Source organism: Tamandua tetradactyla, chromosome 5, assembly GCF_023851605.1.
Source record: "Tamandua tetradactyla isolate mTamTet1 chromosome 5, mTamTet1.pri, whole genome shotgun sequence".
In the NCBI taxonomy this organism is placed as follows: domain Eukaryota; kingdom Metazoa; phylum Chordata; class Mammalia; order Pilosa; family Myrmecophagidae; genus Tamandua; species Tamandua tetradactyla.
The window spans coordinates 114,880,340-114,906,337 of record NC_135331.1 but is presented as its reverse complement, the minus strand read 5'-3'; the positions used below and the strand labels follow the sequence as shown (position 1 = coordinate 114,906,337).

At 37.1% G+C, this 25,998-nt stretch overlaps 1 protein-coding gene across 2 annotated transcripts in view; it reads left to right on the top strand.

Moving 5' to 3' along the window:
* Positions 1 to 23,855, top strand: part of COL21A1 (collagen type XXI alpha 1 chain) — a 202,356-nt gene extending 178,501 nt beyond the window's left edge. For both annotated transcript variants that reach the window (XM_077162122.1, XM_077162121.1), the window contains 7 exons: positions 15,773 to 15,817; positions 18,716 to 18,748; positions 19,318 to 19,464; positions 19,553 to 19,607; positions 20,132 to 20,332; positions 21,230 to 21,307; positions 22,613 to 23,855. In XM_077162122.1, the coding sequence (XP_077018237.1) occupies positions 15,773 to 15,817; positions 18,716 to 18,748; positions 19,318 to 19,464; positions 19,553 to 19,607; positions 20,132 to 20,332; positions 21,230 to 21,307; positions 22,613 to 22,800 (747 nt within the window). In that variant the 3' untranslated portion in view covers positions 22,801 to 23,855. The remainder of the gene's footprint in view (positions 1 to 15,772; positions 15,818 to 18,715; positions 18,749 to 19,317; positions 19,465 to 19,552; positions 19,608 to 20,131; positions 20,333 to 21,229; positions 21,308 to 22,612) is intronic.
* The last annotated feature ends 2,143 nt before the right edge of the window (positions 23,856 to 25,998 follow it).

The window sequence follows — 25,998 nt, the reverse complement described above, 5'->3', positions numbered from 1 at the left end:
GAGAGACTCGGAGAGAGCAGAGAATGCTGCAGCACCACGAAGCAGAGAGTCCACCAGCCAGCGACCTTTGGAGATGGAGAAGGAAAGTGCCTCCCAGGGAGCTTCATGAAATAGGAAGCCGGGAGAGAAAGCTAGCAGATGATGCTGTATTTGCCATGTGCCCTTCCAGTTGAGAGAGGAGCCCTGACCGTGTTCACCGTGTGCCTTTCCAGATGAGAGAGAAACCCTGAACTTCATCGGCCTTCTTGAACCAAGGTATCTTTCCCTGGATGCCTTTGATTGGACATTTCTATAGACTTGTTTTAATTGGGACATTTTCTCGGCCTTAGAACTGTAAACTAGCAACTCATTAAATTTCCCCTTTTAAAAGCCATTCCGTTTCTGGTATATTGCATTCCGGCAGCTAGCAAACTAGAACAGATTTTGGTACCAGGAGTGGGGTGCTGCTGCTACAGTTTGCAAATACCAAACATGTTGGAACGGCTTTTTAATTGGATAAGGGGAAGAATCTGGAGGAGTTGTGAGAAGCTTGATAGAGAAGGCCTAGAATGCTTTGGAGAGACTGTTGGGAGAAATGTGGACTCTAAAGATACCTCTGATGAGGCCCTAGACAGAAATGAAGCACGTGTTATTGTAGACTGGAAGGAAAGTGAGCCTTGTTTTAAAATGGCAGATAATCTGGCAAAATTGACTCGTGGCTTTGGCTGGAAGGCAGATTGTAAAAGCCATGAACTTGTATATTTAGCAGAAGAGATCTCCAAATTAAGTGTTGAAAGTGCAGCCTGGTTTCTCCTCACAGCTTATAGTGAAATGCGAAAGGAAAGAGATAAGCTGAGAACTGAACTCTTGAGTAAAAAGAAACTAGAAATTGAGGTCCTGGAAAATTCTGGGCCTACAGAAAGGGAGACTCCAGAGTATAGTGCCCTGAGTGTGGATTTAACCAAATGTGGAACCAGCCAGCCATTTCAGAGAAAGTCAGGATCGGACATGGAGTTATCCAGGAAAGATTTGTGGAAACTCCTTATGTCTGATGGGCATGATCCAAGGCTACTGCATAGAAAGCCAACGAGAGTGCTGTGGGACCTGTATAAACAGAGCTGCTGCCAGTCTGGACTCAGGGGTTCAGAGAAGGGACACATTGGAGGAAAAATAACTTCAGAGGCAAAACCATGGAGGCTGAGGTCTGAAGTCAAGAAGCCTCGGGCCAGGAGAGTGGACCCACCCAAGCCCGTGGAGAGGGTGAGTTTGCCCCAAAGGCAGAGAATGGGCCTTCCACCTCGTTGCAGTGGAAGAGTCATGCCGCCTCAGGCCTTGGAGAAGGTGAAGCACATTCCTTGGGGTTTGGGGGGAGCCTGGCTGCCACCACATGGAGGGGTTGAGCGTGTGCCCCGTAGATGGCAGAGAGCCCGGGTGCGGCCCCAATGCTTGGAGAAGGGTGGAGCCGAGAGAAAGGTGGTCTCCCCAATATCCCCCAAGGTTGCATTCAGAGAGAGGCAGGCGTAGGCATTTGGAAAGGGTGGGACTGCCACTTTCTAAAGCCCTGAGGATAAATGAGTCTCAGACTTTGAAATCTAATGGACTTTGCCCTGCAGGTTTTCGAAACTGTATGGGTCCAGTGACCCCTGTGTTCCTTCCTCCCTATGGAAATGTGTACATGTATCCTACGAATGTTCCTCCTTTATATGTTGGCAGCAAATAACTTGTTATGAGTTTTCAAAGGTCCAGAGTAAATGGAGAGAATTTTGCCTTAGGACAGACCATGCCTGTAACTGATTTGATGAGATTCTATACTGTCTCTAACTTGATACTTTGTTTGTATTGCTACTGAAAGGTTTAAGGATATCTGATATTGTTATGAAATTAATGTATTTTGTATATGGGAAAAACATGTCTTTTTTAGGGGCCAGAGGGTGGAATGTGCTGGTTTGAAAGGATATATGCCCCCTAAGAAAGCCATGTTTTAATATAAATCTCATTACTTAAAGGTAGAATAATCCCTACTCAGTACTGTATATTTGAAACTGTAATGAGATCATCTCCCTAGCTGATGTGATTTAGTTAAGAACGGTTGTTAAACTGGATTAGGGGATGACATGTCTCCACCCATTTGAGTGGGTCTTGATTGGTTTACTGGAGTCCTATAAAAGAGGAAATATTTTGGAGACTCAGAGAGACTCGGAGAGAGCAGAGAATGCTGCAGCACCACGAAGCAGAGAGTCCACCAGCCAGCGACCTTTGGAGATGGAGAAGGAAAGTGCCTCCCAGGGAGCTTCATGAAATAGGAAGCCGGGAGAGAAAGCTAGCAGATGATGCTGTATTTGCCATGTGCCCTTCCAGTTGAGAGAGGAGCCCTGACCGTGTTCACCGTGTGCCTTTCCAGATGAGAGAGAAACCCTGAACTTCATCGGCCTTCTTGAACCAAGGTATCTTTCCCTGGATGCCTTTGATTGGACATTTCTATAGACTTGTTTTAATTGGGACATTTTCTCGGCCTTAGAACTGTAAACTAGCAACTCATTAAATTTCCCCTTTTAAAAGCCATTCCGTTTCTGGTATATTGCATTCCGGCAGCTAGCAAACTAGAACAATGTCTTTCCAGGAACCCATCCATTTCCTCTAAATTGTTGTATTTATTAGCGTAAAGTTGTTCATAGTATCCTGTTATTACCTCCTTTATTTCTGTGAGGTCAGTAGTTATGTCTCCTCTTCCATTTCTGATCTTATTTATTTGCATCCTCTCTCTTCTTCTTTTTGTCAATCTTGCTAAGGGCCCATCAATCTTATTGATTTTCTCATAGAACCAACTTCTGGCCTTATTGATTTTCTCTATTGTTTTCAATTTCATTTATTTGTGCTCTAATCTTTGTTATTTCTTTCCTTTTGCTTGCTTTGGGGTTAGCTTGCTGTTCTTTCTCCAGTTCTTCCAAATGGATAGTTAATTCCTGAATTTTTGCCTTTTCTTCTTTTCTGATATAGGCATTTAGAGCAATAAATTTCCCTCTTAGCACTGCCTTTGCTGCGTCCCATAAGTTTTGATATGTTGTGTTTTCATTTTCATTCGCCTCGAGGTATTTGCTAATTTCTCTTGCAATTTCTTCTTTGACCCAGTCGTTGTTTAGGAGTGTGTTGTTGAGCCTCCACGTATTTGTGAATTTTCTGACACTCTGCCTATTATTGATTTCCAACATCATTCCTTTATGGTCCGAGAAAGTGTTGTGTAAGATTTCAATCTTTTTAAATTTGTTAAGACTTGCTTTGTGACCCAGCATATGGTCTATCTTTGAGAATGATCCATGAGCACTTGAGAAAAAGGTGTATCCTGCTGTTGTGGGATGTAATGTCCTATAAATTTCTATTAAGTCTAGTTCATTTATAGTAATATTCAGATTCTCTATTTCTTTGTTGATCCTCTGTCTAGATGTTCTGTCCCTTGATGAGAGTGGTGAGTTGAAGTCTCCAACTATTATGGTATATGAGTCTATTTCCCTTTTCAGTGTTTGCAGTATATTCCTCACGTATTTTGGGGCATTCTGATTCGGTGCGTAAATATTTATGATTGTTATGTCTTCTTGTTTAATTGTTCCTTTTATTAGTATATAGTGTCCTTCTTTGTCTCTTTTAACTGTTTTACATTTGAAGTCTAATTTGTTGGATATTAGTATAGCCACTCCTGCTCTTTTCTGGTTGTTATTTGCATGAAATATCTTTTCCCAACCTTTCACTTTCAACCTATGTTTATCTTTGGGTCTAAGATGTGTTTCCTGTAGACAGCATATCGAAGGATCCTGTTTTTTAATCCATTCTGCCAATCTATGTCTTTTGATTGGGGAATTCAGTCCATTGACATTTAGTGTTATTACTGTTTGGATAATATTTTCCTCTAACATTTTGCCTTTTGTATTATATATATCATATCTGATTTTCCTTCTTTCTACACTCTTTTCCATATCTCTCTCTTCTGTCTTTTTGTATCTGACTCTAGTGCTCCCTTTAGTATTTCTTGCAGAGCTGGTCTCTTGGTCACAAATTCTTTCAGTGACTTTTTGTCTGAGAATGTTTTAATTTCTCCCTCATTTTTGAAGGATAATTTTGCTGGATATAGGAGTCTTGGTTGGCAGTTTTTCTCTTTTAGTATTTTAAATATATCATCCCACTGTCTTCTAGCTTCCATGGTTTCTGCTGAGAAATCTACACAAAGTCTTATTGGGTTTCCCTTGTATGTAATGGATTGTTTTTCTCTTGCTGCTTTCAAGATCTTCTCTTTCTCTTTGACCTCTGACATTCTAACTAGTAAGTGTCTTGGAGAACGCCTATTTGGGTCTAATCTCTTTGGGGTGCGCTGCACTTCTTGGATCTGTAATTTTAGGTCTTTCATAAGAGTTGGGAAATTTTCAGTGATAATTTCTTCCATTAGTTTTTCTCCTCCTTTTCCCTTCTCTTCTCCTTCTGGGACACCCACAACACGTATATTTGTGCGGTTCATATTGTCCTTGAGTTCCCTGATACCCTGTTCAAATTTTTCCATTCTTTTCCCTATAGTTTCTGTTTCTTTTTGGAATTCAGATGTTCCATCCTCCAAATCACTAATTCTATCTTCTGTCTCTTTAAATCTATCATTGTAGCTATCCATTATTTTTTCTATGTTTGCTACTTTATCCTTCACTTCCATAAGTTCTGCGATTTGTTTTTTCAGTTTTTCTATTTCTTCTTTATGTTCAGCCCATGTCTTCTTCATGTCCTCCCTCAATTTATCGATTTCATTTTTGAAGAGGTTTTCCATTTCTGTTCGTATATTCAGCATTAGTTGTCTCAGCTCTTGTGTCTCATTTGAGCTATTGGTTTGTTCCTTTGACTGAGCCATATTCTCAATCTTTTGAGCGTGGACAGTTATCTTCTGCTGCTGGCGTCTGGGCATTTATTCAGATTTCTCTTGGTGTTGGACCCAGCAAGGTTGTAATATTTTTCTGTGAAATCTCTGGGTTCTGTTTTTCTTATCCTGCCCAGTAGGTGGCGCTCGTGGCACACGTTTGTCTGCGGGTCCCACCAGTAAAAGGTGCTGTGGGACCTTAAACTTTGGAAAACTCTCGCCGTCCTGGGGGTTCGCTAGCCGAAGCGGCTTGAGCCGGCCCGGGGTCCGAACGCAGGGAGGGTTGCTGGTCGCTGCAGCCAGGGAAAGAGCCCGTCCGAATTTCCTAGTCGGCCCTGGGCAACAAGCGTGGCGGGAGGGCGCCAGCGGCAGCGGCCTGCCCGAGAGAGTGCACGTTCCCCGGGAGTCACGGGGTCACCGTTCTCCGCGGCCTGGGGGTTTCCAATCCAATTCTCTCAGTTGGTCCGGGGGCTGCGCGTGGTGTGGGCGCCAGTTGCCTTGGTTTCAGGGGACCACCTCTCCAATTCTCCCAGCTGGCCCGGGAAGGGGGAAGGGAGTAACTCCGGCCGCTTGCCACCCCGCCCGGTAAGGCCCACGCACCTCGGCGATCTCACCCGAGCTGCTTCTGTCAGCCAGCCAGCCGTTCCAGGATGGGGTACGCTGTCTTTTTTATCTCTGTTGTGGCTTTGGGCGCTTTCTGTATCGTTTCTACTCCCCTAGTAGGTGTCCTGGAGAAGAAACTAAGATCCGCGCGTCTTACTAAGCCGCCATCTTCCAGGAAGTCCTGCAGATACTTTTTAATTATCTACCCCAAATACTCTGGGGTATATCTGGGTATTATACTAAGCTAGACAGAATTACAAGCCCTCATTCACTTTCTGGGCTTCATGTGTTTGGATTGTTTAAATGAGCTATACAGACAAGTTGAGTTAGATTATGTGCTACCAAAAATTTAGGTTTTGGAGAAAATAAACCTCCCTTCCTTTGGTCTCATGTAGTAGGTAAAGCTCTAAAATACAGATAATATCATGCTTTACCCTGTATTCTGATTTACCTTAGTCTCTTACAATTGTTGTATGTAGCAATGCTGACTTTCAAAGCTACGGAACTGAAATTCTGAGTTTTTGGTATCACAAAGGTACCCAAAGTTCCAGGGAAATACCAGGTTATATGCAATATTACAGCCTCTCAAAATCTAGAAATAACATTTACAGCTCCAGACTAAAAGTAACTGCTATAAGATCTTACAACCTGGGCCTCAATTTTCTTGTAAGTATTTTCTAAAAGAGATCATACAATATTTGTTGTTTCGTTTCTGGCTTGTTTTGTACCACATAATGTCCCCCAAAGTTCATTCATCTCATCACATGCCTCACAACTTTGTTCCTTTCTGTAGCTACACGATATTCTATTATATGTAAACATCACAGTTCACCTTTCTGCTTCTCAGTCAGTGTATCCTTCAGCCACCTCCTTCCATTGGACATCATGGTAGTGACCAAAGTAAACAAGCTATGAACAATCATTAACACTCTCAATTCATCGCTCCCAAGAGAAAAATAACTAATGAACACACCTTCACCAAATAGAAAATCCAAACCTACCCGTACCTTTTATCTTCCCTTCCTCCAATTATTTACCCCTGGTATTGCTGTGGTCCTGTTGAAGTCTTCCTGCTAAATATAGGCCATAGCATGCAATACTAGTTTTCCCCTATACTTCTCTGTTACTGACTCTTTGTACAAGATTCATACCTTTAAAGTAGTTCATGCGAGAACTCTATATCTGTAGTGTTAATTGCTGGGATTTATGGATATACAACCCCTTTAAATCATGTTCACCTTCAATATGGCAATATTATTTATAGACCCATTAATGAAGTGCCATCACTTCTATCCATTCCCTTACATATAAGTTCAACCTCATTAGATAACTGTTCATCCATCTCTAGCTTCCATGTATCTTTAGGTCCCCTATATTCTACGTTATAAGCCTCTGACTTAACCTTTACCAAGGTCCTAAGAGCAAAATACAGTATCTGTACTTTTGCATCCAGTTTATTTCACTCAGCATTATGTCCTCAGGGTTCGTCCATGTTGTCATATGCTTCAGGACATCATTTTGTCTTACTGCTATATATATTTTGTTTATCCACTCATCTGTTGATGGGCACTTGGATTGTTTCCATCTTTTGGCATTGTGAATAATGTTTCTATGAACATCGGTGTAAAAAATGTCTGTTTGTATCACTGCTTTCAGCTCTTCTAGGTATATACCAAGTAGTGGTATTGCAAGGGTGTATGGTAACTCTGTGTTTAGTTTTCTGAGGAATCATCAAACCATATTCCATAGCAGAAGTGAATACATTCCCACCAGAAGTGAATAAATGTTCCAGTTTCTCCACATCTTCTTCAACATTTGTAGTTTCCTTTTTAATAGTAGCCACTCATAGCTTTTAAGTGATATCTCATTGCCATCTTGATTGGCATCTGCCTTATAGCTAATGAAGATGAGCATCTCTTCTTGTGCTTTTTAGCCATTTGTATTTGTTCTTCAGAAAAATATCTGTTCTTAACTTTAACCCATTTTATAATTGGGTTATTTGCTCTTTTGTTGTTGTTATATGATTTCTTTATGTATGCAGGATATCAAACTTTTATCCAATATGTGCTTTCCAAATATTTTTTCCCATTGAGTTGGTTGCCTCTTCAGCTTTTTTTTCTTCTTTTTTTCTTTTTTACATGGGCAGGCACCAGGAATCGAACCCAGGTCCTCGGGCATGACAGGCAAGCACTCTTACCTGCTGAGCCACCGTGGCCCTCTCTTCAGCTTTTTAACAAAGTCCTTTGAGGCTCAGAAGCATTTGATTTTGAGGAGTTCCCATTTTTTTCTTTTGTTGCTTGTACTTTGGGCATGAAGTTTAAGAAGCTACCTCCTATCACTAGGTATTAAAGATATTTCCTTATATTTTCTTTTAGGAGTTTTATGTTGCTCTTATATTTAGGTCTTTGATCCACTTTGAGTTATTTTTGTATAGAGTGTAATGAGGGTCCTCTTTCATTCTTTTGGCTATTGATATCCAGTTTTCCTGTACTCATTTATTGGAAAGTCTATTCTGTCTCAGGTCAGTGGATTCGGGGGTCTTGTCAAAGATCAATTGACCACAGATTTGGTGGCCTAGCTCCCCACTCTTGATTTGATTTCTTTGGTGAATACTTTTATCTGTGTGCCAGTACCATGTTGTTTGACCACTATGGTTTTATAATAAACTTTAAAATCAGGAAGTGTTAATCCTTCCACTTCATTCTTTTTTAGGATATCTTTAGCTATTCGAGGTCTCTTTCCCTTCCTAATGAATTTGATAACTAGCTTTTCCAAGTCTTCAAAGAAGGTTGTTCGAATTTTTTATTGGTATGTGTTGAATCTGTGGATCAATTTGGGTAGAATTGACATCTTAAATACATTTAAGCTTCCTATCCATGAGCATGGAAAGTCTTTCCACCTATTTCAATCTTCTTTTATTTCTTTTGCAATGTTTTGTAGTTTTCTATGTACAGGTCCTTTGCATCCCTGGTTGAGTTTATTCCTAGATACTTGATTCTTTTAATTGCTGTTTTGAATGGGATTTTTTTTTACTTAATTATCTCCTCAGTTAGGTCATTTCTTATGTATAGAAACAGTACTGATTTTTGCACATAATAGTATTTTACCCTGCCACTTTGCTGAATTTATTAGCTCAAGAAGCTTTGTCATAAATTTCTCAGGATTTTCCAAGTATAATATCATGTCATCTGCAAATAATTAAAGTTTTACTTTTTTCTTTCAGATTTGGATGCCTTTTATTTATTTTCCCTTCCTGACTGCTCTAACTAGACCTTCTAGTAAAATGTTGAATAATAGTGGTGATGGAAGAGATCCTTGTCTCATTCCCAATCTTAACAGGATAGCTTTCAGTCTCTCACCATTGTGTATGATGCTGGCTTTGGGTTTTTGTATATGCCCTTTATTATATAGAGGAAGTTTCCTTCAATTCCTACCTGTGTTCATTTGCAAGCTGCCAGAATGCTATATACCAAAACTGGAACAGCTTTTAAAAAGGGGAATTTAATAAGTTACAAGTTTACAGTTCTAAGCCCATAAAATTGTCCAAAATAAGGCATCCAGGGAAAGAAACCTTAATTTAAGGAAGGCTGATGTCTCTGGAACACCTCTGTCAACTGGAAAAGCATGTAGCTGGCATCTGCTCATCCCTTGCTCCTGAACTCCATTGCTTTCAGCCTCTGTTCCTGTGGGGGCTCCTCTCTGGGGCTGGCTTTCCCAATTGAATGGACTTGTCAGCCTTGTCAAAAATCAATTGGCCATAGATGCAAGGACCTATGTATTTATTTTATGTATCAATTCCATTGGTCTATGCATCTGTTCTGATGCCAGTACCTTGCTGTTTTGCCCACTATAGCTTTGTAATAGTCAGGAAGTATGCGTTCTTCAGCTTCGTTCTTCTTTTCAGGGTGATTTTAGGTATTTGAGGCCCCTTATCCTCCAAAATAAATTATATAATTAGCTTTTACATTTCTGCAAAGAAGGCTGCTAGAATTGTCACTGGGATTGCCTTGAATCTGCAAAACAATTTGGGTAGAACAGACATCTTAATGATAGTTAATCTTCTAATCCATGAACACAGCATATCCATTTATGTAGGTCTTTTTTCATTTCTTTTAGCAATGTTTTGTAGTGTTCTGTATACAGGTCCTTTACATCCTTGGTTTTATTTATTCCTTTTCTTTTAGTTGCTGTTGTAAATGGATTTTTTTCTTGATTTCCTCCTCAAATTACTCAATACTCATATATAAAAACATTACTATTTTGTGTTTTGATCTTGTATCCTGCTACTTTCCTGAATTTGTTCATTAGTTTTGGTAGCTTTGTTGTAAATTTTTTTATACTTTCTATACATAGGATCATGTCATTGACAAATAGGGAAGGTTTTACTTCTTATTTTCCGATTTGGATACCTTGTATTTCTTTTCTTGCCTAACTGTTCCAGCTAGAACTGCTGGTAGATTAACTACCAAAGTTGACAGTGAGTATCCTTGTCTTGTTTCAGATCTTAGAGGGAAAGTTTTCAGTCATGCAGCATTAAGGAGGATATTAGCTGTGCACTTTTCCTATATGCATTTTAGCATGTTGAGGAAGTTTTCTACCATTCCTATTTTTCTAAGAGATTCTTTTTTCAAGAAAGGATGCTGGATTTTGTCAAATGCCTTTTCTCTCAATTTAAATGATCATTTGGTTTTATCCTTTGTATTTGTTAATCTGTTGTATTACATTAATTCATTTCTTATGTTGAACCACCCTTCCATACCTGGCATAAAATCCATTTGATCATGGTGCATAAATCCTTTAATGTTCAGTTGGATTTGATTTGCAAATATTTTGTTGAAGATTGTTTGAATCCATAATTATAAGAGAAATTGGTCAGTAATTTTCTTTTCTTGTAGTATCTTTATCTGGATCTGCTATTAGGGTGGTGTTGACCTCATAGAATGAGTTAAGTAGTGTTCCCTCGTCCTCCGTTTTTTGGAAGAGTTTGAAGAGGATTGTATTAATTCTTCTTGGAATAATTGGTAGAATCCACCTGTGTATCCATCTCATCCTGGGATTTTCTTTGTTGGGAGGTTTTTGATGACAAATTCAATGTTTTGTAATTGATCTGTTGAGATCTTTTTCTTCTAGAGTCAGTACAGATTGTGTGTTTCTAGAAATTTTTTCATTTCATCTAGGTTGTCTAATTTGTTTGCATACAGTTCACAATATCTTGTTTGCTATGATCCTTTTTATTTCTATGGGGTCTATAGTAATGTTCCCCCTCTCACTTCTGATTTTTAAAATTTGCTTCTGTCTTCTCTCTGTCAGTCAAGTTAAGAGTTTATCAATTTTATTGATCTTGCTAAAGAAACAACTTATGGTTTTGTTAATGCTCTCTATTGTTTTTATTCTTGATTTGATTTATTTTTGCTCTGATATTTGTTGTTTCTTTCCATCTGCTTGCTATGGGATTAGCTTGGTGTTCTTCTGTTTCCTCCATGTATGTAGTTAGATCTTTGATTTAAGCTTTTTCTCCTTTTTAAATGTAAGCATTTAGGGCTATACAATTCCTTCTCAGCACTGCCTTCACTGTATTCCATAAGATTGGATATGTTGTGTTCTCATTTTCATTCGTCTCAAGATATTTACTGATTTCTTTTGCATTTTTTCCTTTGACTTATTGATTTTTAAGAGTGTGCTACTTAACTTCTGTATATAGGTGGATCTTCTTATTCTCTGAATGTTATTAATTTCCAATTTAATCCATTATGGTCAGAGAGGATGCTTTGTATAATTTCAATCTTTTAAAATGTATTGAGATTTGTTTCATTACCCAGCATGTGGTCTATCCTGCAGAATGATCCATGTCCACTTGATAAGAATGTGTATCCTGCCATTTTGGGGTGCAGTGTTCTGTATATATCTATTAGGTCTAATTTACTTATTACATTATTCAAGTTCTCTGTTTCCTTTTTGATCTTCTAAGTGTTCTATCTGTTAATGAGAATGGTCAAAGTCTCCAACTATTATTGTAGAGGTGTCTACTTCTTCCCTCAGTTTGCCTCATTTTGGGGGGTACTGTAGTTAAGTGCATGTAAAGATTTGAAACTCCAGAAAATATGCTTTTAAACTTAATCTATTCATGTAGCCATAGACCCTTCATAAGTAGGATTTTTGGTGAGTAGGATCTTTAGATGTGACCCATCTCACCCAGAGGTGGTTTTAATCCTCATATTGGAGTTCTTTACAAAAGCATGAAATTAAGACAAAGAGGACAGAGAGGGAGGAATGCAAGAAGCAGAAAGTAACAAAATCCAGAAGAGAAGGCAGAGTCAGCAGACCTTGTCATGTGCTTTGCCATGTGATAGAGGAGTTCAGGATTGCTGGCAGGAGGTCCTCACGGTGAAGGTATCATCTTGATGTTGCCTTGATTTGGACATTTTCATGGCCTCAGAATTGTAAGCGTATATGCTTAATCCCCATTGTAAGAGCCAATGCATGTCATGGTAGCTGGTTTTGGCAGCCTGACAAACCAGAACAGTAATCAATATTTATAATTGTTATTTCTTCTTGGTATGTTGCCCCTTTACTATATGGTGTCCTTCTTTGTCTCTTATACAGCTTTTGACTTAAAGTCTATTTTGTTTGATATTAATATAGATAGCCCTTCTCTTTTTTGGTTACTATTGTCATGGAATATCTCTTTCCATCCTTTCACTTTCAACTTATTTGTGTCTTTCGGTCTAAAGTGAGTCTCTTGTAAAGATCATATAGTTAGATCATGCTTTTCTGTCCATTCTGCCAATCAGTGTCTTTTGATTGGGGAGTTTAATCCATTAACATTCAGTATTATTACTGCAAAGGCAGTACTACATCAGTCATTTTGTCCATTGGTTTTTATATGTCATATCTTTTTCTTTTCCATTACTGCAACCTCCTTTACTGTATTTTTTATCTTTTATGATGAATCTGAATGATCCATTTCTCATATCTGTTTCTGTGCATTAAAAAAATACTTTCTTCATGGTTACCCTGGGATTTATATTACACATCTACATCTATAATCTAATTTGAAAAGATCAGTTTGCTTCAATAGCATACATGCTCTCTACTTGCATATCCCTCCATTTCCCTTCTTGATGTTGTTTTAATCCCATTTCTTTTTTATTTTGCATGTCCATTATCAGTAAATGGGCCCCTTTTTCTTGTTCAGCTGTATTCTGACTCTTATAGGAATTAGAATAAAGTTGTATATTGAGGATACAGTACTATAGGGTTTTGCATGTACCTTTTTAGTTCCCTTACTGATAATCGTTTCTTCACACTACTCTAATCCATTCTCTCCTGTCTTTTCTTTCAACCTGAAGAACACCCTTTTGTAATTTTTGTAGGACCATTCTTTTGTTGAGAGACTCTCTCAGTTTCAATTTTTCTGTGAATATTTTACACTCTCTCATTTTTGAAAGACAGTTTTGCCAGATAAAGATTTTTTGGCTAGCAGTTTTCTCTTTTAGTACCTTAAATATAATATACCCCTACCTTCTTTCCTCTATAGTTGCCAATGAAAAATTGGCACTTAGTCTTATTGACGATCACATGTATTTGACAAATCCCTTTTGCTGCTTTCAGAATCCTCTCTTTATCTTTGAAACTTGACATCCTGATTATTATGTGTCTCGGGATTATAGATCTGTTAGGATTTCTTCTGTTTGTAATATGTTGTGCCTCTTGCTGATTATATTTATGCCTTTCATAAGAGATAGGATATTTTTGGTCCTTATTTCCTGAAATATTCTTTCTTCCCCCTTTTCCTTTTCTTCTCCTTCTGGGACATTCATGATGTGTATGTTTGGACATCTTGTGCTGTCACTCAGGTCCCTGAGATGCTGCTTAATTTTTTATGCTCTTTCATTTATCTTTTCTTCTTACTGTATGATTTTGTTTGTCCTTACTTCTAGATTACTCTTTTAGATCATTTTCTTATAGATTCTTTCTACTGCCTGTTCACATCTACAGCTGTATACCTCTAGGACATTTTTAATTTCTTCTATTGAGTCTTTCATTCTCATCATTTGTTATGTGTGTTTTTGTAATATTTTCAAATTCTTCTTTATGCTCACACATTGTCTTCATAATTCAGCTCTATATCCATATTTTCCTTCAAGTTCTTGAATTGATTTAGGAGATTTATTTGGACTTCTTTGATTAGAAGCATCAGAATTAGTTCCAAATTCTAATTAGAATTGGTTCCAAATTCTGTCTTCTCTGAAATTTTAATTTGTTCCCTTGACTAAGCCACATATTCCTGTTTCTTAGTACGGTTTGTCATTTTGTGCTGATGTCTGGCCATCTGATTATTTTAATGAGTTAACTCTGAAGTCAGTTTCTCTCTCTTATCTAGAGTTTGATTCTTGATTGGCTTTGTGATAAGGCTCTTCTTTGACTCTTGGTCCAGCTTTTCTAGACCTTTAGAGTAGCTGTATTTAACAGTTCAGGTTTTCTCAACTCTTCTTCCTGTGATTTTGGCCTTGGATATGCAGTACAAGGTTTTTTTTTTTTTTTTTTTTTTTTTCATAGGCAGGCACTGGAAATTGAACCTGGGTCTCCAGCATGGCAGGCAAAAATTCTGCCACTGAGCCACTGTCACACTACCCTGCAGTACAGTTTTTAATATTGCACTTTTTGTGCAATTGTTTCACCTCCAGGAGAAAGTTTTCTTTCCTCTGTTCCTTCTCTGTAAACCTGTCTGTTCTGTTTACTTTTATGCCAAACTTTCTCCCCAGCTCCCATGATTTGTTTAAATTCTCTCCCGTACTTAGTGCCCCTTTTCATTACACTTTTCAGTTTGGGGACCAGTCCTGAGTTACAGCAGTTCAGTTTTACCCCATTTTTGTGTGTGTGAGGCTTTTCTGTCTCTGTTTCTTTCCCACTTGGGTATCCTGTCCCAGAGAGCCAGATGAGGTCAATCCAGAAAGATTGGTCATTTTAGAAAAGTCCTTTTTGCACTTAGGTGGTCTAGCCCACAGAAGATAGAGTGCAAGTGCACACATCTTGCCAACAATTCTGCCATGGTTTTCTTCTCTCTCTTTTTTTATTCTCTTGGGGCCACTTTGTTATACAACACACCTCAGCAGCTTGTGTTCTTCCCTGGGTCTCTGTGGACTTGGGTCCCTATGCCTGGATATGTGTGGGATTCTATCTCACTGCTGTGAGTGGCTCTACAGTGTGCATCCAGCAGGAACTGCCTCTATATGACTCCCCAACTCAGTGTAACTGATGACGGGGAAGCGTCCAGGACAGAAATTCCCACCTGATCTTGGAGATTATTTTTCTTTTTATTCAATTCAGCAATTGTAGCATCCTTCCCCAGTTTCTATCATCCCCAGAATTCTAGGCAAGTGGGATTTGGCCTTTTGTTAGCTGATTCTCTGGGGAGACTTTCCAGGTGATGTCTTATGTCACCATGTTGATGACATCATGCCTTTCATCATTCTTTATTTAATTGTTTACTTCCCCCAAACACAGTAAGGAACCTGAGAACAACAATGCTATGTTTGTTGTCCCTAGTGCCAGCACAAAGGTGTCACTCAATAAGTAATGGAAATTCATTTATGTAAATAAATGAAAAAAAATTGGTATGCAATAATGGTTTAAAAGTTTAGTCACTAGAACTTTAATGCACTATATTATTTAAGCTTATATTTTCCTAGAAAATACTAATTATCTTGTGCAGAATAGGGCTGAAGTAGTGCTTCAGAGTCTAGTACAATGTCATACATGGTGGATGTCCAAAACGTTTATTGAATGGTTAAATGTGTTTATGTCTTTATTCATTTTGCTCTTTTATTTGTCCTGATCTAAAGGCCTTCTCTCAAATGCTTCTAACTAAAATGTAGCAATATATTTTTATTTTTTAAAGAAAAGTTTAAAGAAGCTTTCTTGTCCACACATGCGCATAACCAATGCTAAGCATGTTTGTGTCACTGAAACTAATAAAGTGTCCATATCCATTTGATTTTTAAGCTGTTTTCATGACATTAATGTGAACTCAGCAGAACATCCTGAACTATCTAAAATGATTTATGTGTTCCTCAGAAGTCTAGTTTGTTCCTTTCCTTTATCCATTTTAACTGTAAGAATCAAGTTAAATTTTAACTGTTAACTCTGTCCTTTTCCTTCTGAGATACTAACTTCCCCTTATCTCACATCATAGTATATATATCTGAGTCACTTCTGTTTGGGTAATACATAGTTCGTATTGTATTTGTGATTGTATCATATGTGTTCAATTTAATCAATCATTTTCATTAAAATTTGAAGGGTCAAAAAGGAGAAAATGGAAGACAAGGAATTCCAGGACAACAGGTACTATTTTCTTTGATGAAAAATGAAATAATGGAGTCATGTAAATGGAAAATGTTAAGAGAGGGTTACTTGCAGATGAAAATATATGTGAGAGAAGAACAGATATAACACACTTTCAAATATACAAGCATGAAAATCTTGGGTGGCAATGGTACTTTTCTTTCTTTGTTTTATATCTTGATTTTCTCATACTGGTAAAATTTATGGTTGGGTGCTTATGCTTTTCATTGCTTTTTTTCTGACCAAGTATGACTGAAGGTAGAAAATACCACCTATTTCTTGGAGTAGTTATTGGCCAGAGGCAACCACACAGTGGCAGCCTCTCCATACCTATTACTTAGTCTTGATTTTCTTCTTGAAATGTAAACATATGGTGCCAAATGTCATGAAGACATGTATTATCTGCCCTCTAGTTTATCCATAGATATAATTTACTGCTCTCCAGGCTTTTAAAAATGCTATTCTGAGGGGGACTGCATTATAGAACAGATATATATTAAGATTGTCTTGCTTCTTCATTGACTAAACTTCCCTCATTAAGTAGTGTTTCAGGGAGATTGCTGCATGGTATGTAAGTTTGAACAGAGCCAAATTGGATACACAAAAAATAAGAGTAAAAGTAAGGAATACTTATGTAGCATGACTACAGCATGTTGAACTCAGTTCCAACATGGCCCTGAATGAAAGGGCCAGCTGTACATGACATTCCTCGCATGGGTTGGTCCTTTTTGAGGTAGATGGGGAAAAATGCAGTAATGAGACCAATTCTATAAGTAGGGGAATAAATGTCCCTAGGGACATTAATCTCAGTTTCCTTCATTGAAAGAATCTGAGAGACCATGGTGGAGAGAGCATTTGAGAGTGTAAAACCCCAATGTTGTCTGTATACAGGATAGAAGGAGAGTCTTGGGTACTAAGAAGGATTGAGAATTTAGATGCTAACAGTAAAAGCAAAAGTGACAGAAAAATGAGTTGGCCTGTGTACAATTATGTTCTGGCACACTAAGCTTTCTTTTCATTTTGTGCTCCTCTTCTTGACTCAAATGCACTCAGTGACACAATTGACTCTGTCCCTGTTCCCTTTCCTGGCAACACAGGCTGACTTTGTCCCAGGGTATCTAGAAGCAGCTCTTCTCATAGGAGCATCTATGCACCTTCATCTGCTCAACCTCCACCACAACCCCAAGCCTTTCACCAAATGCTGTTAAAATAACTTTGTGAAAAGAGGAATGTTTCTTTGGAATTTGAGCTCAAAATTTAGCTAGCTTGCTGGCTTAGGGATGACACTTCCTCCAAGGTACTATTAACTTGTTTTCCTCTCTTCAAGGAAAAATAGAGTGTTTTCTTTACTAAGGCAGGATCAGAGTTCCCTAGAAAGCTTCTGCCCTGGATTTATTGGATGCTGCATTTCCTACCACCAGGAACTGAGCCTATATAGAATACTCAAGGGCCCGAGCAGCTGTTGCTTTTCAGCAACTGTATAGTCATCCCAAGATCTTTATGCAAACCAAGTCTTATGTAAAATTGTCATCCTACCAAGTGCTACACGTGTGGAACTTTTGGCCCTCATTTTGTAAGTGGAGTCCAAATGAGCTTTTCTCTCATGAAATCATCTTAATGGATTTTCAGATGTCAGCTGTTTTCAGTTTCAGCTCTAATTCAGTTCTAGTCCTAAGCTCCATTTGATCTTCCTTCTTAAATAGCCTCCAGTGTAGGATTGTGTCTTGTAGGGACTGCCCCTGTATTTCTTCAGAGACAAACTTAAGAAGTGACCTTACTGAGAGTGTTTGACTCACTAATATATTTTTATAAAAAACTCAGTATTTGGTGTTTTTATGATCACATTTTAATGTGAGAACCTACCCTTTCTCCACAACCAGCTCTAATTTCACCTAATTTTTTCTTCTTTCTTATCTAATTTGGATATCCACATTTAAAGGGACCTGGAAATAAATCAAACTAAACACCCACCCTCAAATTTCATTATGAGAAATGTTATATATTACATTTCACATTGAACTGCAGAATATCAAGTTTTAATTTTAAAGTTGAATAATGAAGTCCTCCTTTTCATTATACCCTTTTCCCTGAACAGACATTGGATGATTTGGGATCCTTACTGTGAAATAAATTTCAAATATGTAAAATTTTAATGTCTTTCCTGAGAGTTCTCATTATCTATAACTCACTTGAATGAATATGTGAAAGTGATGAGTGGGAACAATTTAATACAGCCAGTGATGGGATGAATAAATCAAACCATCCAGATGTATCCAGTGATTGTAATGAACAGTTATCTCCAAGTATGGGCCCCCTAGTGTTTATATCTAAGGGAAAAAAATATAGCATTGTACATTACACTGATTCCCTGATCTCCTAATTTCTAGCAGGGGATCATTTAGACACAGGAAAATAGATGTTTTCTATCTGGTGAATCACTTTAATGATATCTAACTCATCCTTTATCAATAGCACACAATGAAAATTTCATTTTTATTTCACAGACCTGGGAAAATAGCCAATGTCTTAATCACAGAATAAACATGCCTTATCATTCATCTTTAGTTTTTATAAAAATCATTAATATATTTTAAATCCAGTAAAATCCCATTCTAACTTACATGATTTGATCTGTAGTAGCCAGAATATTCAATTCTAGAAATTAAGCAGTTATGTAAATAAACATTTTTATATTACCTGATAAACATATTGCCTAGTCATTAGTTTCCTTTAGTAAGACAAACAAGTTCTCTTATATATGTAATTCTCACATTAATTTGGAAAATCAATACATTCTCAAGTGAAACTTGAAGTTTCATGAAATGTAAAAAGTGTGCTGCATTACTAATATTGTAGTTTTTGTAATTGTTATACTTTTTTTCCCTATTAATTTCAAAGGGAATTCAAGGTGATCATGGTGTAAAAGGAGAGGTATGTTTTCTGCTATATTTTCTCTTTTTTCAGTTTCTTGACTAGGTTCTCATTACTGTATAAGTCTAACTACTGACATCTCTAAGCAGAAAATATCTTTCATGTTCTTCAGTAGTGTTCCTAATTAGTGATTTTTGGAATCTCACTAGTTGAATTGGGTATTAAATGTTATTAAATTGGCCAATTTTATCGATTCTTCTTCTAGATGGGGAGCTGAGTTTTTTCTACATATTTTTTCAGTGAATGATAGTGTGTCTTTCCATATTGTCCCACTAGAATATAAGCTCCTTGGGAACAGGACTGTGTAATGTTCATTGTTGTATCTCTGGCCCTGCATATATTGTCTACTCATTATACTCAATAAATAGTGATGTCTTCAGGCTTGAGGAGATGGATGAGAGTTTAATCTGATAAGAAATTTCCCTCTTAACCAAGAACAGTATCTCCCAGGTGTTTCCTACATCACACATGGTTGTATGTGTGCATTCGTATCCTTAAGCTCTTTTATGATGCAGTCATGCCTTCTGAAATATTTGAGTAGAACTTTTAAAGATTTGTTTTGGTTTTAGAGGGGTGAAAAGGGAGAACCCGGTGTCAGAGGTGCCATTGGACCAAAAGGAGAATCTGGGCTGGATGGCCTGATGGGGCCTGTGGGTCCCAAGGGGCAAGCTGGGGAAACAGGTCCCCAAGGACCTCCAGGATTGGATGGGAAACCCGTACGTACACTTCTGCATTCATGGTTTTCACATTTTCATTGCCTTTTACTTGGTATGTTCATGTTATGATCCTAATTATTTGATACAGGGGAGAGAATTTTCAGAACAGTTTATTCGACAAGTTTGCACTGATGTATTAAGAGGTGAGTCTCAAACGTAGTCTTTAATAATTTTTTTTCAAATTGCAAAAATATGGAACTTTGTAGAAATTATAGAAGATATAAATAAGATAAAGAATAAAATAAGCAAGATTTATAAGCCTGTCTCTTTTTTCCCTAAAAATATATTTTTATAAAGATGAAATATTATAAATGCTCTTGCAATCTTTTTTAAAGCAATTTATCATTATTATTTCACCATTAATTATATTTTCTTCGTAACTTAATTCTTGATAAATTAATATGAATGTCTATAATTTCATTGATCAATTTCTTATTTGGGAGAGCTTTCACTGTTTTTTTTCCTATTTTAAGCAATTGCTATTTTTAAAATTATTACACAGAGCAATGACTATTGCCACAGTTAAATTCCTAGAAGCAAAATTATTGGCTAAAAGATGTGCACATATTCAATTATCAAATATAGCTTTTATTCCTATAAATTAAGAAAAAAATTTAGAGATGTTATTTCCCTCTCCATTTAAACATGAAGTTTCTTTGTTTTTCAGCCCAGTTACCGGCCTTACTTCAGAGTGGGAGAATTCAAAACTGTGATCATTGCCAAACCAAACATGGTTCTCCCGGTATTCCCGGGCCACCTGGTCCCATTGGGCCAGAAGGTCCCCGAGGAGTTCCTGGTTTGCCAGGAAGAGATGGGGTTCCTGGATTAATGGGTGCCCCTGGACGCCCAGGTGCCAAAGGATTAAAAGGTGCTTAATATGTTTGAATAAATGAATAACAACTACAAAAAGGTATTTTTTTATGTTCACACCCTAAATGCTTTTAATAGGTGAGATTTCATCTCTTTTTTTTTGGAGAATTCTATCAATTGCTTTAGCTATATTGTGAATCTCTAAGTCTTAAAATGGTTTAGCAATGGAGCTAAAGAACAGTTCTAGTTTTTTTGAAGCTGTATTATCAAGAGAGGTAAAAATAATGAAAGCTTTAAATTAGAAAAGGTTGACAGTGTGCTTTGAAGTTTTTCTTAAGTTCTGTAAGGTCTTTAAACAGAAAATCACTGATGCCAAATCCTTTATTCTGACTGTGTTCAGCTTTCTTTACAGTTAGTTGCCTCTTTCCATTTGTTTTCTTCATAGGAAAATCTAAGATTTGTAACCAAATTTCCCAACACAGCTCACTTCTGTTTGCCTTTGAATATTTATGTGAAATGTTTGCTGATTATTGTCTTCTTTTTATCTAATATTATATGAATAATTTAGAATTTTTGTGAAAGAAGTAAAAGTACATATATTTTTAAAAATCCTAAATCATTTCCTTTTCTTAGTATCTAATGCCCATTAGTCTTTTGTCTAGAACACTGGTAATTGTAGATATTTTTCTTCAAATATTCTGTTTTCCATGAATAATAGAAAGTAGATGGCAAGCAATTTTTAAAAGACATTTCTTGGGTGTATGGGTAGTTCAGTGGTTAGAACGCCCGCCTTCCCCGTGAGAGTCCTGGGTTTGATTCCCGGACCATGCACCCGAAAAAAAAAAAAAAGACATTTCTTTTTCTTTCAGTGTGTATATTAAAGGCTTTGAGAGAAGCAATAAAAGGCAGTGATTTTACAGGAAATGCATGCTTACTCATATTTGATACTTTGCAGGCCTACCAGGAAGAAACGGGGCAAAAGGAAACCAAGGGTTTGGATATCCTGGAGAACAAGGTCCTCCTGGCCCACCAGGTGAGGTCTGGTCTAGGCTCATAAGTGCTGCTGCATATTTTACCTTCAGAAAATCATTGTAAATCTATGCCAACTAATTTGCAACTGAGACATTTGTTTCCTTTTATTTGAGTGATTCATGTTCAATACATTTATTGAGCTCTAATTGCTAGAAGTCTTTTATATATTTTTTCTTATATTCACAAATCAGGATCATTTCTTGCTTATCTGTTAGTCTAGTATCTACTCTTTAGAATCATTCTAGAATGGTTTTAGTAGACCACGCTTATCTACTGTATATCATTATTTAATCTTTATGACTTTTAGAAAAGTCGAGTAATGGTGAGATGGGCTCTTCAGTCAATCTTCTTAAAAATAAGTCCAGTTTCTACTAGCTCTGCTGTTTAACTTTGCCATGCCTCGGTTTCCTCACTTATTAAATGGTGGTGATAATGTTATGAGTAAAGCACTTGGAAATGTGGAAATACCCACAATCATAGCTAGTGCTAAACAAATGTTTATTAGTAGTTTTAGTAGGAAATATTAGTAGTTAGGAAGTGTTCCACACCACTCCTCTCCATCCCCCAATCTTATATTTTGTAGTTATTATTTTATATCATCAACTTTGAAAGGCCAAAAATATTCTAAGTTAACTCTTCATTCATTTAGAACATGCTGGTTGAATTTACTAGAGTATCATTGACCAATTAGTGCTATAACACCTATGTGTATTTATGATGACTATATTATAATGAAAATGTATTTAGTTAGATATAGAAACCAAAAAGCATGTATGACGGCAATAGTCATTTCTTACTGCAAATATGGTACAAAACTGAATTGATTGGAATTCTAGTTACCCTTATGCCACCTGCTAATTTACAATAATTTGGGCAAAAGATATGCTGAATGGAAGAAATAAAAGTTTGTAAACCCCACAAATTGGAATGGTAGAATGTTAGTTCAATATCTTAATCAGTAACATGATTGCTACATTAGCATAGCCGTTACCCTAGTTTTACAAAAATTGTTGATGAGTTTTGGAAGATTCTTTTCAAAGTGGCAGGTATGTAGAACTGGCAAGAGAAAGCCTATTCATGTTAGTGCAAATATAATTTCTTTTTTTTTTTTGGTATGGGCAGGCACTGGGAATCAAACCTGGGTCTCTAGCATGGCAGGCGAGAACTCGGCCTGCTGAGCCACTGTGACCTGCCCTGTAAATATTTTTAAAGAGCATTTTTTATTGTTTAAATCTCTTGTTGAATCAGCTGTTTCTCCATCTAAATCCAGACTCCTCTGTTCATATAATACTTATGTCCATTTTAGGTCCAGAGGGCCCTCCTGGAATAAGCAAAGAAGGTCCTCCGGGAGACCCAGGTATCCCGGGCAAAGAGGGAGTGCATGGAAAACCTGGAATCCAGGGGCAACCAGGACCCCCTGGCATCTGTGATCCATCACTATGTTTTAGTGTAATTGTTGGAAGAGATCCATTTAGGAAAGGACCGAACTATTAGCGTCTGATGCCTCATTCAGCAGCCTAGGCATGGTGCTTTTCATTTGTGGTCTTTGCATCTCAGGAAGATAACAAGCAGTAATCCTTTGAAAAGGAACTAAAGTACCTCGGTGTCTTCATTTTATAATTTTTCTTAAGGAAAAATACATAAAAGGTCACATATGCTGGTTTTAAAGGCTTTTCAGTAATTTGTAGCCTTTAGATTAGTAGCATTAACTACATCTCAAGGGTCTCTTACACATCTATTAGTTTTAATCAAAGTTGAATAAAATGGAAAAAACACCATTGCCTATTAGTCAATTTTAGTCACTGTGAAATCTTTCAAATTCAGCCTCCGTGTAGTAGAATATTTGAGTTCAATATCATCTCTGCAGATTTTGTGTTTTATATGTTATAGCTCATGCTTCTACAGTGGCCAAAACATGACTTTGGTCATTGGAAATAAGAGCAGGGCTGACATTCAGCTGGGATGGATGGTATTGCCCTACTGGTGGTCGCTTACACCAGTGTCCGCCCTTGTTAGGTAGTCAGTGGACTACTTGTTAAATGTTTGAATATCACCTCTGAGTAAGATTAATGCTTTTTCTTATTTTACTTGTAGATTCTAAAATCAGATTAATGGTAATGCTAAGAAAAAGTATTAATTACATTGAGAATGGTCAAAATGATGTAATATTAAATTGAAAACAGTTTAGAAAAAGAAATGTTTCACTGTATCTGGCCAGTATGTTCAAAGAAAATGCAAGTTCAGCAGTACTAAAATGACTGTGCTTTCTAGTTGCTGATTAATTGACGTGTTTGTTGTTTGCCTTCATTTTCCATTTCACTTATTATATGTGTATGTTCATATATGTTAGTTTTCATCGTAGCAAAGCTAATGGGAATAAACGCTGTAGTCAAAAGGAAAGGCAATTCCACAAATCCTGCTATGTCTTGATATTTTTAAGCAAACGTAAAATATTATGGACAGTTGTTGTGTACTGTAGTTAATCCTTTTGTAAGGAACAGAATTTGAGATATTTTGTCTCTATGTCATGCTCTAAATTTTGTTACATGCTTGTTATTCAAAGTACAATAAAGTTTTGTACACATGATTGCAGTGTCTGTTTTACACTTAATTTTAACTGATTGTTACATACATTATCCATATCACATGGCTATGTATTCAATGGGTGTCATTTAATATATTACTTACTCTCTTCTTAAACAACTGGCTCATCTGAAATAACTTACTATTTCAGTTGGTGTGCTACTCACCTAAACAGGCACAGCACTGCTTCTTAGCCCAGACATAGTTATTGACTAACCTTCAGCTTTATGCACATGCCATTATACCAGTTTGATTAGAACCTCGGAGGGGGTGAAGTCCAGGGCCTTTAATAGCTGAATTAGCATAAATCCTGTTTTGTCATATATCTTCGGCAAAGCCCTTAGGCCTGACAACCCTACTTCCCCTCCTAATTATGACTTACGCTGCTAAGCCATGTTAAAAGAGCAGAGCAGGTAGTAGCTATTATTTCTTCATTCATTTAATCAGCATTTACCAGAGGGCACATTAGCCACTTAATCAGGGCATGCCACCTGGGTGTACTAAAGTGTTTCCCAGGACAGTAATTAAATTGTAGTTAAATTGATTCTAATACAATCATACTACTAAAGAAGAAAGTTCTATAGAAACTTGTAAACTGTGAGAATAAAGACATCTTCCCTAAGGCAAGGATAATAAACTGAGATTTAAAAGGCTAGGAGGCATTAGCATAACTAAGGAAGTAGCGATAAGGAAATGAGCAAAGGCCTGAAGGTAAGAAAAAGTGTACGAGTTCCGAGAACAACAAACACTGTGGCATATAAACTGTATCTACTTTCGGTATTGCTGTTTAAAATTGGTATCTTGAGGTGAATATTTCTGACTGTGAGTTATCATGATACATGTTATCACTGGGTATGTGTGAAACTAACCCACAATACATTGATTTTTTTTTTTTGGAAGAATGAATACATGGACGATTTTGCTCTACGGGTACGGTATCGCACCACCATTGCGTATCTGCACCGTGTTACGTGTGAGGCCTTGGAGCGGAGTCGTGAAAAGCATAGCTTCTGTAATGAGACGGCCTGGTTCAAATCCTTACCTTCTCTTTCCTGCCATCTTCAGAAAATTATTTACCCCTTTGTGCTTCAAATGTATGCATATATTAAATGGAGGATATCAATAGCACTTACCTCATAGGGTTGTTATGAGGATGAAATGAAATGAAATAAATAAAAAATCAGTGGAATAAAATCATACAACTTATCAGAACCATACAAGAAAATGGGGAATAGCAAAATTTGAGAAATATTTTAAAAACCTATTCAAAGCATCAAAAATAAGTGTAACATTATATAAATTTAATTTGATTCATAGTCATTCGCAACGAAACTCTGAGTCTTAAGGATAAAAATGGTTCTCAGTAGGGGCTGTCTTTGCCAGACATTGAGAAGCTTGGTCTAACAAGTAAGTAGGAACAATTTAAAAAATAAAACTTTGGAAATCTGTAGTCCTGGTAACTTTACTAGGAAATTGATGTAATTGCCATTATAAAGAAGTTTTCTACTGGAACGGAGCAGGAAAGCATTCTTTGTCTGCTTCCCAGCAGGGGGCAGCAAAATCCATAGGTATGTACATATGTACATTCATGCTATGATAATCTTTTTCTATTAACTTAATCATATAAGCTACCACTATACGTTTAGCCTGAACATCTTTTTAAGATGTATAGGTATGGTTAGAATCATTTCATTAAAACTGAATTGTTCCAAAGAAAAAATATATATTGCTTGCATAAATTGAACCCCGAAACCATAGCTAATGCAGCAGTTTATTTTTTGATGTCTTGCTATCTGCTTTACCTTCGTATGGTTCATGGGAAAGGATTTGCTTTCAGGCTTTAGCTGGGGCAAAATATGCCTCATGCTGTCCTAGCACTGATGGTGAATTCAAAGCTCAGTCCATTTTACCCCACTCTCAAGTCTTATTCATGTCAGCATTCTGCAGATTCCGGTAGTGAAATATATCTGTTTTTTCTTTTTTTTCCTCTCTCTCTCATGTTTAAGGATTCAAGAAAAAATTATTTTACCCATGCTGGGTTCTAGTAAGAACGTCTGAAGGTAAGAGTTCAGGCTCATAAGAAAACTGCAAGGTGTAAGAAAGTGATAG